A 14804-nucleotide genomic window follows, 5' to 3' on the forward strand; every position below is an offset into this window, starting at 1 on the left:
TAAATTTTATTAGCCTCATTCCCACAGAGTTTACAAAAAGGGTTTTCCCTCATGTTCACTGGTCGATTCTGCCCAATTCCAAGTGCTTATATTTCTTTTAATTGAAAAAACATTTCCCCTAAGGTTTATTTCTTTCTTTTTCCAGGTACCTACACTTGGAAGCACCAGTGCTGGCTCCTGTTCTCCCTGCTTTGGCTTTTCTAGTGGTTTTCTATCCTTTGCTTCCTGGTTCTTGACTGTTACCACATGCCAGAAACTCTAAGGAGACAGTGGGGGAATAAAACCCACTGGCTCTCGCAGGTCGTGGAGTGAAGGGAAGAAGTGCCAAGAGCCAATATGCAGGCAGAAAAGTTGGAGCTACAGATCCGCAGTGCCTTTTAGTTGTTGCCCTTTTTTGGATTTCCTGCATAGAGCTGTGTGATCTCTTCTTCTCTCTGGGATTAATATAAGCCTTTTTCAAATGTCCTTTATTATCTGTTTCCCCTAATTCACTCTATCGGCCAGGTTGGAGTGCAGTGGCACGTTCATGGCTTGCGCAGCCTCCACCCGCTGGGGTCCAGCCATCCTTCCGCCTCAGCCTTCTAAGTAGCTGAAACTACAGGTGCGTGCTATCACACCCGGCTAATTTTTTGATTTATTGTCGAGATGAGGTCTCACCATGTTACCCAGGCTGGTCTCGAACCCGTGGGCTCAAGCAATCCTCTCGTCTTGGCCTCCCAAAGTGCTGTGATTACAGACCTGAGTCATCGCACCTGGCTGGCTTCTTCTTTTTTTTTTTTTTTGAGTTGGAGTCTCACTCTGTTGCCCAGACTGGAGTGCAGTGGCCGCTCCCGGCCACCGCAGCCTTGACCTGCTGGGCTCCGGCGATCCTTCCGCCTCAGCCTTCCAAGTAGCTGGAACTACAGGCGCATGCTACCGTGCCCGGCTAATTTTTTGATTTATTGTAGAGATGAGGTCTCGCCTGCCCAGGCGGGTCTCGAACCCGCGGGCTCAGGCATTCCACTCACCTCAGCCTCCCAAAGGCGCGGGATTACAGGCTGAGCCACCGAGCCCGGCACCTGGTTGGCTTCTTAATCTGACAAACTATACTCTAACTCCTCTGCTTCCTCCTTTATCCTTAACCAGTCCAGATTTAAATACTGAAAAGAAAAAAAAAATCACAGACTATGGCTAACCTTTGAGATTTCAGCTTCTGCTACAGAATGATAAAGTGAGCTAAGATGTCATTTCGAATCTAGCTACAGAACCGGCAAATATTCTGAAGTCATTGATAGGGCACAGGTGTGGATACTTCAACAAATTATCTGGCAGGGAGTAGAATGTCTTCCGCACTCTGTTTAGTAGAAGGGTTGTCACCACTGTCCCATATACAGTGGGAATGTAGGGCACATTTCATTGAAAGTTTTTCAGAACTGGGTGCAGTGGTTCATGCCTGTAATCCCAGCACTTTGCGAAACAGAGACGGGAGGATTGCCTGAGTCCAGGGGTGAGAGACTAGCCTGGGTAGCTTGGCAAGACCTTATCTCTACCATAACAACAACAACAACAACAACAACAACAAAAAGCTGGGCATGGTGGCGCACCTGTGGTTTCAGCTACTCGGAAGGCTGAGGTGAAAGGATCCCCTAAGCCCAGCAGACTGAGGCTATAGTGGCTGTAAGTGTGCCACTGCACTCCAACCTGGGTGACAGAGTGAGACTCCTACTCAAACAAACAAACAAAAAAGAGAATTTTTCGGTTCTAGAACTGGCCCTGGGATGTGCACAGGCTGGAGGAGAGCAGATCTTCTGTGGAACAACATGTTCGCTGTGCCAGCACAGTGCCTTCCTGCCAGAGTACACAGGGACTTGAACCTTTCAGAATGAAACATTGAGATACTGACTATGCAACTTGCAAAATCACTTAAGTTGCTTGCAAAGGAATCATGTTTTGTTTTTTGTTCAGGAAAATACTTAAATTTAGCAAAAACAAACTTATAATGGATGAGAAGGAGCACGAGGGAGCCTTCTGGTGTGCTGTAAGTGGTTTGTATCACCACCTGGATGGCAGTTATACATGCAAATAGAAACATACAAATGCAAAAGCTCATGGAAGTGAACATTGAGGATACAGTATTTTAAGTGTACTATATTTGATTACAAACATTTAAAAAACAGAGATAGATGGTGGTGATGGTTATACAACCATACAAATGTACTTAGTGCCAACATTTTGCTATAATAAAAATTAAAATGCATACTTGAGTTCAGCTCACTACCATATTTTAAGGGATGCTACTTGTCTAACCCTAATGCTAGAAACATCATCCTTCTAAACGGATGGAAAAGTCCTCCCTGCCTGGAGAATGTGTCTTGGAGCTTCACTCATTTTCCAAGTCTCTTCCTTCCCAAGGTCTACAATCTCTACTAGAAAATGGAATCCTCTCCTACAGTGTGGCCTCTGTCCTGGCCTCCTCATGACCCTCACCCGATCCAGCTCTCACAGTCTCCCCTGCATGCTTCGACTTCCGGGGTTGGGGGAAGCTGAACAAAGGCCTAGGGTTCAAGGGGAGGGCAGGGTGCAGACAGGGCAGAGAGAGGCAGCACAAGGCCCAGCAAGTATCTCTGTTCCCCTCCTATCTCTGGCTTCCCCTCACCTCTCCTCCCCCAGCCCGAGGCAGGAGACAAATTGTTGACTTTTACTCAGGAAAGAGACCCTAGGTCAAGTTCTACCTCCTTATTTTTATTTCACTTCATTTATTAATGAGGCACACAAAGCACAGAGAGGTGAAGGGGCTTTTCCAAGGCCACACAGCTAGTTGGAGGTTGAGCCAGGACTAAAGTTAAGGCCCTCTGATGCGCAGTGCTGGCCAGGACCTATAGGCTTGTCTCTCTGCTACTCCTGAGTCCTTCCATCCCTTCTGTCTCCTCTATCTCACCTTCCTGCCAGAGTATTTTTTTTTTTATAACAAACTTGAGGTTTAATTCTCATATCATAAAATTTACCCAAAGTTTACAATTCAATGGGTTTTTAATATATTGCATATCATACAAATCATATCAATTTTAAAACACTTCAACACTCACCAAAGAAACCCTGTATCATTAGCAACCACCCCCAGTTTCCCCCAATCTCTTGGTCCTAGGAAACCATCAATCTATAGATTTGCCTTTACTGCACATTTCATATTAGTGGACTCATACAATATGGTGTCCTTTGTGACTGGTTTCATCCATGCCACAATTCTTCAGATTGTTCAGTTGTTCTGGGCAAGGTAAGTGAAATAAAGGGGCAGAGGGACAGATGAGACAGAGACATCTGAGGGCTATGACACAGCAGCAGAATAAAATGATGGCAAGAAGTAATTCCCTCTTACATACTATGCACTTAAGTAACCTATTCACATCCATGATCTCATTTAATCTGCATAGTCCAGGAGCATCATCATCTCCAAATAACATGTGAAAAGCTGAAGAGGAATTCGGTATATTTTCCAAGGGAATGCAGGCCATAGGGAGCAGAACTAGGATCAGAAACCAAGTCTGTCTGGCCCCAAAGCCCACTGTCTTTCTTTCACAAGATCAGGGCACCTCTGGAGCTGTCAGATTCCAACAGTGGTGTTCCACATCCACAGATGGTGGGGAGGGGACTTCTGGTTAATCTAAAAAAATAATGATCACTGTGCTTTTAAATCATTTTTCTTTCCAAGTCCAGTGTATCTTCATTCAAAATCCATAAAGTCCTTGTTGCACTACTGTTTCTAAGAGCAAAAGAACAAGACCTACATGACCACTGTGGAGGACTTGATAAAGCATGGCTGCATGTTCTCGTTTATAAGTGGGAGGGGCTCCGTGGCTCAGCCTGTAATCCCAGCACTTTGGGAGGCCGAGGTGAGTGGATTGCCTGAGACTGTGGGTTCGAGACCAGCCTGGGCAACTTGGCAAGCCCTCATCTCTACAGTAAACAGACAAAAATATTAGCCGGGCATGGTAGCACATGCCTGTAGTTCTGGTTACTTGGAAGGTGGAAGTGGAAGGATCGCTGGAGCCCAGCATGTCGATGCTGGGGTGGCCGTGAGTGTGCCACTGCACTCCAGCCTGGGCGACAGCCCAAACCTCACCATCACACAATACACCCATGAAACAAACCTGCATGTGTACCCCTTGAGTCCAAAATAACATTTTTAAAAGAGAGAGAGATGAGCAACAGGAACTTTCCAGGGTATAGTTAAGAACACGAGCCTGGGTCAAACTCTGGTTCTTTTCCTTTTTTGATAGTTAAGTCAATTAATAGAGAAAGCACTTGTAACAGTGTTAGGCATGTAGAAAGGCATATGTGAATTTTGTTAATGACAGCTATTATCTTTAGTCATTCCTTCCCCACCTGCCACTCCCTGCCCCTCTGGTTCAGCCAACATAACTGTTTTTTTTGTTTCTGGAACCTATCATGCACTCACATTGCATCTGTACTCTGATGCTCCTGCTATGCTCTGAGTAGGCAGGTGTTCACGCCTTCTCTGTCTGGCTGGTAAGGCTGGGGTCTCTGCATAACTCTCCTCTCTTTTCCCAGGCAAAATTAGCTGCTCCCTCCTCAGAGTGCCTTTGTCCTTAATACACTTTCCAGCAGAACAGTATTTACATGGCGTCCCCCCAGGTAATCATGAGCTCTGCAAAAGCAGGATCTATGTCATGTTCATTCTTTTACCCAGTAGCTGGCAGGGGCCTGGGGAGAGGGAGGGCTGTCTCAAGGACAGCGGCAAGATGACCATTTTAGACCAAGCCTACTGTTTGCAAAAGACTTTGGAAATATCTCTAATGTGTTAGCCTATTTTGATATATCTTCATTTAAAAAAAAAAGTCATACTGGGAGTCTCAAAAATGATGTCTACAGCAGAAGTCACACACTTTTTTAGGTAAAGGACTTGATAATGAATATTTTAGGATTTGTGGGCCATATGGTCTCTGTTGCAACTACTGAACATTGCCCTTGTATTTCCAAAGTGGCTAAACACAGGAATGGGATGGGTGTGGCTGTTCCAATAAAACTTTATTTATTTATGGACACTGAAATTTGAATTTCATACCATTTTAATGTGTCACAAAATATTGTTTGTTTTTAAATTTTCTTCCAATCGCTAAAAAAAATGTAAAACTCGTCCTTAGCTGCAGGCCATATAATCATATAGTGGAGGCTAGATCTGGAGTAAGGATATTGTTGCTTTCAGACTCCTGGTATAAAGGACTTTACTTTCTACTTCTACCTTATGATAATGGTGTTTCCAAATACTCTTAAAAGTAGAATTGCCAGAGTTAGCAAATGAAAATATAGAACACCAAGAGACATTTTAATTTCAGATAAACAAGGAATAGTTTTTTCAGTGTATGTCCCATGCAGTATTTATGTATTTTCATCTGACACCCTAATTCGAAGATAATAGTACTCTCCAGTTGTAAAGATATCAATCTCATCCTCCACACCCAACACCAATGTGCCACGCCCTCCCTCCATCCCCTCCCCCTCCCCAGCTCCCCTATCTCTATCCCCTCCCCCCATAAGCGTTAACTATGTATATTCCCACGTGGAGAGCCCTTTGGCCTCACCGTGTGGGCGAGAAAACACAGACTCCTGTCAATCACACCTCCTTCCTCAGCCAGGGAGATGGAGGAAGATGGCGCCAGTCACGTGGGCGAACCTCCTGGGCAGGGGTTCTTGGCCAAGGTGGCGGCTGCCGTGGGGCGAACTTGGCTGTGGGCTGGGAAAGCCCCAGCCAAGAACACTTCTCCTTGGGGTTCCCAGGAAGAGGAATAGGAGGTTACACTTTGCAGGCCAGAGTGTGTCGATTCATGGCATTCTTGATTTTTTTTCCTCTGTGATTGTTCCCGGCGTTTATTATTTCTGGAATAGTAATAAATAAAAATATTCCGGCCTTGTCTCAGTAAGACTCCTGGAAACAAATAGGCTCAGGAGAAATACAAAGTATGACTATTAAAGTAGTGCTGTGATAAACATATGAGGCAGGTGTCTTTTTGGTAAAGTGATTTATGTTCCTTTGGGTGTGTACTTAGGGGTGGGATTGCTGAGTCAAATGGTGACTCTAACGAGGGGAGCAACAGACACTGAGGGCTCCTAAGGGTGAAAGAGAGGAGGGGGTTAAGGGCTGCAAACCCCCCCAAGTGGTAGTGCCCACCACTTGGGTGATGGCTCAGTAGAAGACAAACCTCACCATTATGCAATATACCTATGTAACAAACCCACACATGTACCACTTGAATCTAAAAACAAAAATTAATATACTAGGAGGAAAACCTCCACTAAGGACAGTGCAAGGCTGCAAGGAATTTTAGGGGTTGGGGAACTGGGCCAGGGATGAAAATGTCAAGGACAGAGTCAGAACTGCATGAATGCCCCACCATGAGAACCAGTCCCTTCTTGGAAGATTTAAGTTTGCCCTCACATTCTTGATATGGTTCATTAACCCAAATACTGCTCTCCTGAAATCCTGCTTCTTCCAGGAAGCCTGCTGTCCCCCTCCAAGCCAAGTGTTTTTCTCTTCTAAACTCCTTAATGTTAAGCTTAATGCCACTGTTGGCAATGAATCTTGCACTAACCCTCAACACCTCAACAAAACTGTTAAGATATTTTTTCTATGAGGGGAATATTTCATGGGTTTTCCTTGTGTTCCAAGGACCAGGAATATGCTTTATGTCAATGTTCCTGAAGCGGTACTTTGCCTAGGGCACTTTTGATTTTTCAAGTCACTGAAGTCAACTGTGACAATATTCATATAATCTTGAGCAATATTATCAATAGTGGTATAGAAATATATAAACAAATGTAATTTATTTTTACATCTGGGGCTTTTTTTTGGTTGCAGGTGACTTTTAAATAATTTGTATCAGTAATTAACAATGATTACAGTTATCCTAAATCTTGGCATCAAAGACCCCATCTTCACCTTTTTTTTTTTTTTTTTTGGTTCATCATTCTTTCTTCTGTATTTAGGTGAATTTTTGTTTTTACAACATATCTCTAAAACTCAGTGTAGTTTTCTCCCATTAGTTGGTAAAGTGGAAACCTGACAAAGACTTTTTTTGAAAAAAAACAAAACAAAAAAAGCTTGATAAAATACATAATAGCCTACAAAAAAACTTGATAAAATACATAATAGCCTACATATGTGTCTATTTAAAGTTTCCATTTTTAAGCTTTGAGTCAGCCACAAAATATTCATTTTACTACTCCCAACTCTCTACCTAAGTGGCTTGTGGCAAAAATACAGGTACTTACATTGTTATTAATCCTAGCAGTATCAGCACTGCTAATCTATTGGTTTGTCTTCTTTTATTTCTGGTAGCAACTGAGAAATCAGCAAGATAGTGGCTATTGGACCCAATAGAGAATGCATCTGAGCACTTTTGGTGATATACATTTTAACTTCCAATTTATCTTGAAACTCTTACATTTTATTTCAAGATTTGTTTTCACTGTTTCTTTTGTTCTTTTGAATCTCTTACAGCAGAAGGCACAGGAAAACTCTTGAGACAGTCTCAATTTTTCAGAGCATCTATTGTATAAGGAAGTACTTACATAATACATAGTAATTTGGGGTGGATTGTTAAATTTAAAAAGCAATCATCTCACTTATTTTTAAATAATCAGTTAAAATAAAAACATTGTAAGTTAAAACCTAAAATAGCAATTTGACATTTGTTTGGTCCTCAAAAATATCAAATAATAAATGTATATTCTTACTATTTCCCCATAAAACTCAACTTTGTAAAATAAATATATTTTAAATCATATTTCTTCTTGAAGTTTTAAGCAATTTATTCTACAAGAAAAACTCATGATAGTAAAAGTCATCTCTTTTTCTTTAGGTTAATGGGAGTCAGTCTACTGATAATTTCAAAACAATAGTTAATCCTGAAAACTCATCTACAATTATCTTCAAAATACATTTCTTAATTTCTCTGGATTATGAGTGCATTTTCTCTTGATCCTTTATATTGTATCATGTCCAGTGATTTTTTTTAGATGACAAACTTTTTCTTTTACATGTCAAAACATTTATATTTGAACAAATTTTATTGAGAAAAAATTGAAAATATTTATACTCTTCTCTTATTCAGAGAGTAATAAACAGAGTATGATTTAATCTTCTGATGGTGGGCAACCCCTTTGGGTCCCCTCCCACTGTGGGAGCTTTTCCGTCCACTCAATAAATCCTGCTTAAAAAAAAAATCTTCTGATGGTAAACTCACAGGGGCATTACTTGTGAAACCAGTCATTGTACAGTCTTATAAAACAGCAATGGCTGCTGCTGTATCACACACTGAGCTCCCTGCTTTTATGGCTGTGCTGTTTCCCCATCAGCCCTCCCCTTCACTAGGCCTGCCAGTGTGCTGCTTATGATGTGTCACCTTAATATATCTCTGTCTTCTTAAGGGCCTGAGACTGGCTCCTGATGCTCAGATACTATCAGGAGGATGTGCTTTGTGACAGATGTTTTCTATCTAGAGGCTTTGTCATTTACTTCCAGATTCCAAGCTGGGCTCCTAATTACCAACCTTGTTGGGAATACATTACTTGGGAAGAACTAGCAAACTGCTCAGATCCTAAAACTTGCCTCCCAGCTCTCCTCATTTTCAATCTTGTGCTTCAAATTTTGCTTACAGAATCCTAGAACAATCATAGCTCACACTTGGATGGTCCTTATTCTCAAGCAGGCACTGCTTTACCCTTGGCGCATATCAATCATTGCATCTTCATAATAATTCTCAGGTTATTTCTGATTTCCAAACAAAGAAAGGGAGGCACAAAGAAAGAGGGTGACTCTCCCACAGGCCCATAGCTGGTAAGTGGCAAAACTGGGACTCCAGTACAGGCAGTCTGACTGCAAGTTCCCTATTCTATTTTATTGTATTTTATGTTTTTTTTTTTTTTGAGTTGGAGTCTCACTCTGTTGCCCAGACTGGAGTGCAGTGGCCGCTTCCGGCCACCGCAGCCTCGACCTGCTGGGCTCCGGCGAACCTTCCGCCTCAGCCTTCCGAGTAGCCGGAATTACAGGCGCGTGCTACCACGCCTGGCTGATTTTTTGATTTATTGTAGAGATGAGGTCTTGCTGCCCAGGCGGGTCTCGAACCCGCGGGCTCAGGCAATCCACTCACCTCAGCCTCCCAAAGGCGTGGGATTACAGGCTGAGCCACCGAGCCCGGCTAAGTTCCCTATTCTTACCTTCCACCATACACAGGATGCTGGCTGCCATCCTCTGAGTGGATATTGGTGGGAACTTGAATGCGTAGGGGATTGTGGCTGGTACTTAGGTTTCACTGCTGCAACCTCAGGAACAGCTTATCTTCCTGAACAACTAGGTCCCTGCCAGCATGATCTGCTTTTAAATTCTTCCTTTTCCTCTAATTTCAACTATAGTCAGCATCAGCTACTAACAATGATCAAGCATTTTCTATGTGGCAGGCATCTTTCCGGGCATTGCTCTAATCGCTATGATATGGTTGTCCCCATGTAAGTACGCAAGGCTCAAAGATGCCAAATGGTTTGTTCCAATTGCACAGTGACTGGCAGAGCCCCCACTTTCATTCCTTAAACACCCCAAGGACAAAAGCTTCCATCATTCTCCATTTGCCTATAGGATAGAAGCCAAATTCCTCACTGGCAGGCAAGGTGCCATGCTATCTTTCCAACCTTATCTCCTGCTGGGCTCCAGCTTAACTCCTCTGTTCCAGACTGGCATGTCTGTGCCCTCTCCCCCAACCCACAGGCTCACTCCCGGTGCCCAGCTTTCCGTCCACTGTTCCCACGAACTAGAATGTCTCCTTTTCTCCTGTCTGCGAGACTACAGGACAGTTCAGTCTTCCATCTCATACAAGGTCCTCTTCCACTAAATGCTTCAGACCCTCCCAGTCCAACTTCTGCCTGCTGCTCATACCTGTCACTGGGGCGCTGATCACACCCTGATATTGTTTCTCAATATCAGGTCAGGCCAGCAGACACAGGGAGCTGAAGATTTTGACTCATATAGGACGTCCTTAAGAGTATACGTGGTCAGAAACACCACAGAAAAGTTTCCCTTGACCTGCTGTGCCAAGGCCTAGAACAAAACCAGCTTTCCATGGACAAGATGCAAAGCCGATGGAATTTGTCATCAGTGCCTTCTAATATATAGTAGGAGTTTGGTCTCCTCACAGGCTCTTCCAATATGTGGAAGGTATATATGCACCTTGCTTTCTCTCTACTCCTTTTTTTTCCTAATAAGGAACTAACAACAACAATAACAGACGTTATTATGTACCACTTACTTTTCCAAGCACTTCCCAAGTACTAACTAATTTACTCTTCCTAGCAACTCTTTGAGGTAGGCATTATTACCCCCCTTTTACAGATGAGAAGACTGAGTCCTAGAACAGTTAAGTAACTTGCCTAAAGTCACATAGCTGGGATTCAAAACCAGACATTTAATTAATATACTATACTGCCTCACAAATACATTAATGTATTATTTTTTTAATAGTGAGATAAATGCCTACTGAGTGTTAAAAAATCAGATAATATACAAAGCATGAGAATATTATCCATAATCCTATCACACAGGGAAGATTAAATAACCTACTCAAGCAGATATAAACATTCACTTGTTTGTATTTCAACATACAACAGGCAACTTGCCTGTCTATGGTATGGTACCATATTGCACGTAATCGTAGTTTTCTAATTTTCTTTTCTTTTTTTTTTTTGAATTGGAGTCTCACCCCATCGCCCAGGCTGGAGTGCAGTAGGGCCACCCTGGTGTTGAACTGCTAGGCTCCGGTGATTTTTCTGCTTCAGCTTTCCAAGTAGCCGGAACTACAGGCGTGCGCTACCATGCCTGGCTAATTTTTTGATTTTATTGTAGAGATGAGGTCTCGCTGCCCAGGTGGGTCCCAAACCTGCGGGCTCAGACAATCCTCTTGTCTCAGCCTCCCAAAGTGCTGGGATTACAGGCTTGAGCCACCTTGCCCGGCCTTCCATTTTCATGGGTAGTTTTCTTTTTGTCTTTTAATTCAAAAATTTAATTGGGGCATAATTTATATACCATACAATTCACTTGTTTTAATAATTTTAGTAAATTTACAGAGTTTTGCAGCCATCACTACAATCCCATTTTAGACTATTTTGTTATCCCCAAAAGATCTTTTATGCCCATTTGCATTTACTCCAGGTTGCCACCCCAGCCCCTGGCAAACTGCTAATCTATTTGTTCTCTATATTGCTTTATCTCTTCTGGACATTTCATATAAATGGTGATCTTTGGAACCTAGCTTCTTTTACATAGCGCAATGATTTAAAGGTTCAAGCATGCATCATTACTTCATTACTTTTGATGGCTGAATGATACCCTGTTATATGGATGTACTACATTTTGTTTATTCATTCACCAATTGATGGACATTTTAATTGTTTTAGATGAATATGACTGCTATGAATTTTCATATAGAAGTCTTTTCCTTTTTGGGGGGTAGATATCTAGGAGTGGAATTATTAGGTCATATGGTTAAGTTTTCCAAAATGACCATATAATTTTGCATTCCCAAAAACAATATATGAGAGTTCTATTTTCTCCACATCCTAGCCAACACTTGCTATTGTCCATCTTATTTTATTATAGTTATCCTAGTGGGTGTGAATGGCTTTAATTTGTATTTTCCTAATGGCTACTGACACCCAGCATCTTCCCATGTGCTTATCCACCATTTGAATATCTTCTTTGGTGAAATATCTATTCAAATCTTTTGCCCATTTAAAAAATTGAGGGGCAACCCCCTGGGATCCCCTTCCACTGTGGGAGCTTTTCTATCCTCTTAACAAATTCCACTTTTTAAAAAATTGAGTTATTTGTATTTGTTTTTTTTATTATTAAATTGTAAGAGCTTTAAAAATATATTCTGGGTGCAACCCTTTATCAGATATATTTAGATATATGCTTTCCAAATATTTTCTCACAGCCTGTGGCTTGTCTTTTTCTTTTTCTTTTTTTTTAAGTCAGGGTCTCATTCTGTCACTCAGGCTGGAGTGCAGTGGCATGGTTACAGCTGACTGCAGCCTCCACCTCCTGGGCTCAGACAATCATCCTGGCTCAGCCTCTCAAGTAGCTGGGAATACAAGCATATGCCATCATACCTGGCTAATTTTTTGATTTGTTGTAGAGACGGGGCATCGCTATGTTGCCCAGGCTGGTCTAGAACTCCTGAGCTCAAGCAATCCTTCCGTCTCAGCCTCCCAAGTACTGGAATTACATGCGTGAATCAGCATGCCCGACTTCTTTTCACTTTCTGAATGGTGTCTTTTGAAGCATAAAAGTTTTGAACTTTGATGAAGTCCAGTTTATCATTTTCCCTTTTATTGCTTACACTTTGGTGTCTTATCTAAGAAGTTTTTGCCTAACCCTGATGTGTTTTAGAATTGCCCTCCCTGCCACTTATCAGTATGTCTTGGACGTATTTCTAAGTTAATAAATACAGACCTATAGCATCATCTTTAAGGCTCTGGTTTCTAGAAAAGAGAGTGAAGAAAGGAGACAACAGAGCCAGGCTACTCAAAATATCCAGTATGACTCTATTCATTCTTAGGGCTTCCAGTCTCCCTTTCAGATCTTCTTCTGTCTGGTTACTCCTCTGTGGGTTTGGGAATAAAAACATTAGTAGGCTATTAACTTCATCACAACATTTTATATTTTCATAACTTGGTCACACAGATTCCTAGACCAAAATTTTCTCGAGGCTTAAATCCCTTTTTCACAGATTGTGGTGAGGGGATGCTTATAAGGAACATGTATTTCCCTGTAATTTGAGATCTGATAGCTGCTTCTTCCTGCATCTACTTCAATCTAAAACTGGACTGGGCCTTGGGAGTGATTCAGCTCCAGTTAAAATGTAAATATGGAAAAAGAAAATAGTGAATAATAGTAATTGGCATGTGGGTTTTCATGGAAGACTTTAAAGAAATGGGATATCCTAAACAAAACAGTGGTTGTCATTGAAGAAGTTCTAGAGTGATTGCATCCTGGCCCCTATCAGAAGTAGAGCTTCACTGGTTTCACAGGTAGGGTATGAGGTGTTGTGTAAAGCTAGAAAACTTTTTAGAAAATAATTTTCAGACAGAGAAGACTAATGGAAAAAATCCAGACAGAATGAAAGGGCTTGTGAGAGGGAGCGCCTCAAAATTAGAACTCAAAAGGCAGATTAAAGGATTTCAGAGCCCAGTGCTGAGAACACCAAACTGCCGAAAGAGATGGCAACTGAACAACCATTTTGATGAGAAGCCAAGTGGGGTGGCTGTGCTTCTTTGGAGAACTGATACCCTAGGTTTGGGGCCCAGAATCAAGACGGTGAGTACCAGCGCTAGTGGGGAGCAAAGATCATTCAAAATGCACTGAGATCAGACTGGGGTCTTTTACTTTGTCACATGGCAAACAATACCAAGCCACTGCAAGAACTGTTTACACGGAATGTACTGGAAGTCTCAGACATGGAGATACCAGCTGGAAGCCACTGCAGAGTTTCATACTTGAGGTGAAGGGCTGGTCTTAGGGGACATGTGGGTGTGGAGGAAGAACCCGTCGGCAGGCCTTAGTTGTGCAGTGGCAGGGAGGACATGGTTGGTGTTCAGGATGGGAGCCCTAGGAAAGGCTGTACAATAACGATCGAGCATTTTTTGTTTTGTTTTGAAGAGGTGTAATTACATAAAGTAAAATGCACAGATTTGAAGAGTAGAGTGGGTTTTGATAAATACTACATCAGTGTAACCACCCCCTCCAAAAACTCAGTTTTTAAAAAAAGTGTAAGTTTCATGTGCCTGCAGAGTCTTAGTGAGCTGCCACAAAGGCAAGAAGCTGTATGCACCTGCAATGAGAAGCAACAAGGGCTGGAACTGTAGATTGGTATCTGGAGCCAGGGGGTTGAAATCCTGCAAGCATATGAACACAGGTGCAGGAAAGGATACATGGGGAACACAAAGTCCCAATCTTTGAAAGTTCTGGCGTGCTTGAGCCCCACCCACGAGGGGTCTTATTTGCCTATATAAATGCAGAGACTTCTCTTTTCTCTGGTCGTCAACCTCATTTTCATACTTAACACTCTTAAGCGAGAAAGAAATCATTTTCTGAGTTGGCTCCTGCCAAGTTCTGCTCTGTCAAACCTGGAGAGTGCGCCTCTTGTGGGGGGAAGTGAGCTAGAGGACCCCACAGGGTGGTCTGCACCTCCTCCAAGCAGCATGCACGACGCTGCTCCTGACCTGGGAGCCCAGCTCCCTCTGTGCAACACACTTTGGCAATCCGGTCTGGACACCTCTGAGAGCTTGGCGGGGGAAGGGTGAGGCACAGCGTCTCCAGGCTCAGCACCTATGATGCGCTTGCAACGACCCTGCAGCAATGCCCTCGGTGCTTGCAGCCGGTGCAACCTTGCACGCAGCTAGAGCGCGGTAGCTGGAGTTGGGGGGCGGTGGGCGTGGCCACGCTCCCTCGCGCCGTCTCCCTCCCGGCCAGTCCCGGGAACGTTCTGAAAAGTATCCAAAAGTTCTGCATCGCGCGCGCGCGCGCGCCAAAAGAGAAAAAAATAAGGCACAACCCCCCACCACTCCGGGCGTGGCGTGTCCGGACCTCACCACTCTGGTTGCACCTCCGGCCGGGGCGCACACGCCTTCTGCGCCTCCTCTCTGGGAGACTCGCCGTCGGCTGGGCTCTTCCTTCGTAGCCATCTCCAGGCGGCCGGAGCGTTCTTGCGCTTCTCCTTGGGCCACCATGCCCAACGACGACGCATTCAGCAAGTCCTCGG

The 14804-nt window shown here is 43.2% G+C and overlaps 1 protein-coding gene across 1 annotated transcript in view; it reads left to right on the forward strand.

Annotated features, from left to right (window-relative positions):
• The first annotated feature begins 14244 nt into the window (after positions 1-14244).
• The window catches only part of DMRT1 (doublesex and mab-3 related transcription factor 1), a 121147-nt gene continuing 120587 nt past the window's right edge, over positions 14245-14804 (forward strand). Inside the window, exon 1 of the mRNA XM_008066077.1 lies at positions 14245-14342. Within this exon, the coding sequence (XP_008064268.1) occupies positions 14245-14342 (98 nt within the window). The remainder of the gene's footprint in view (positions 14343-14804) is intronic.

This window comes from Carlito syrichta, unplaced genomic scaffold, assembly GCF_000164805.1.
Source record: "Carlito syrichta isolate Samal-C Ts95f unplaced genomic scaffold, Tarsius_syrichta-2.0.1 Scaffold308839, whole genome shotgun sequence".
Lineage (NCBI taxonomy): Eukaryota > Metazoa > Chordata > Mammalia > Primates > Tarsiidae > Carlito > Carlito syrichta.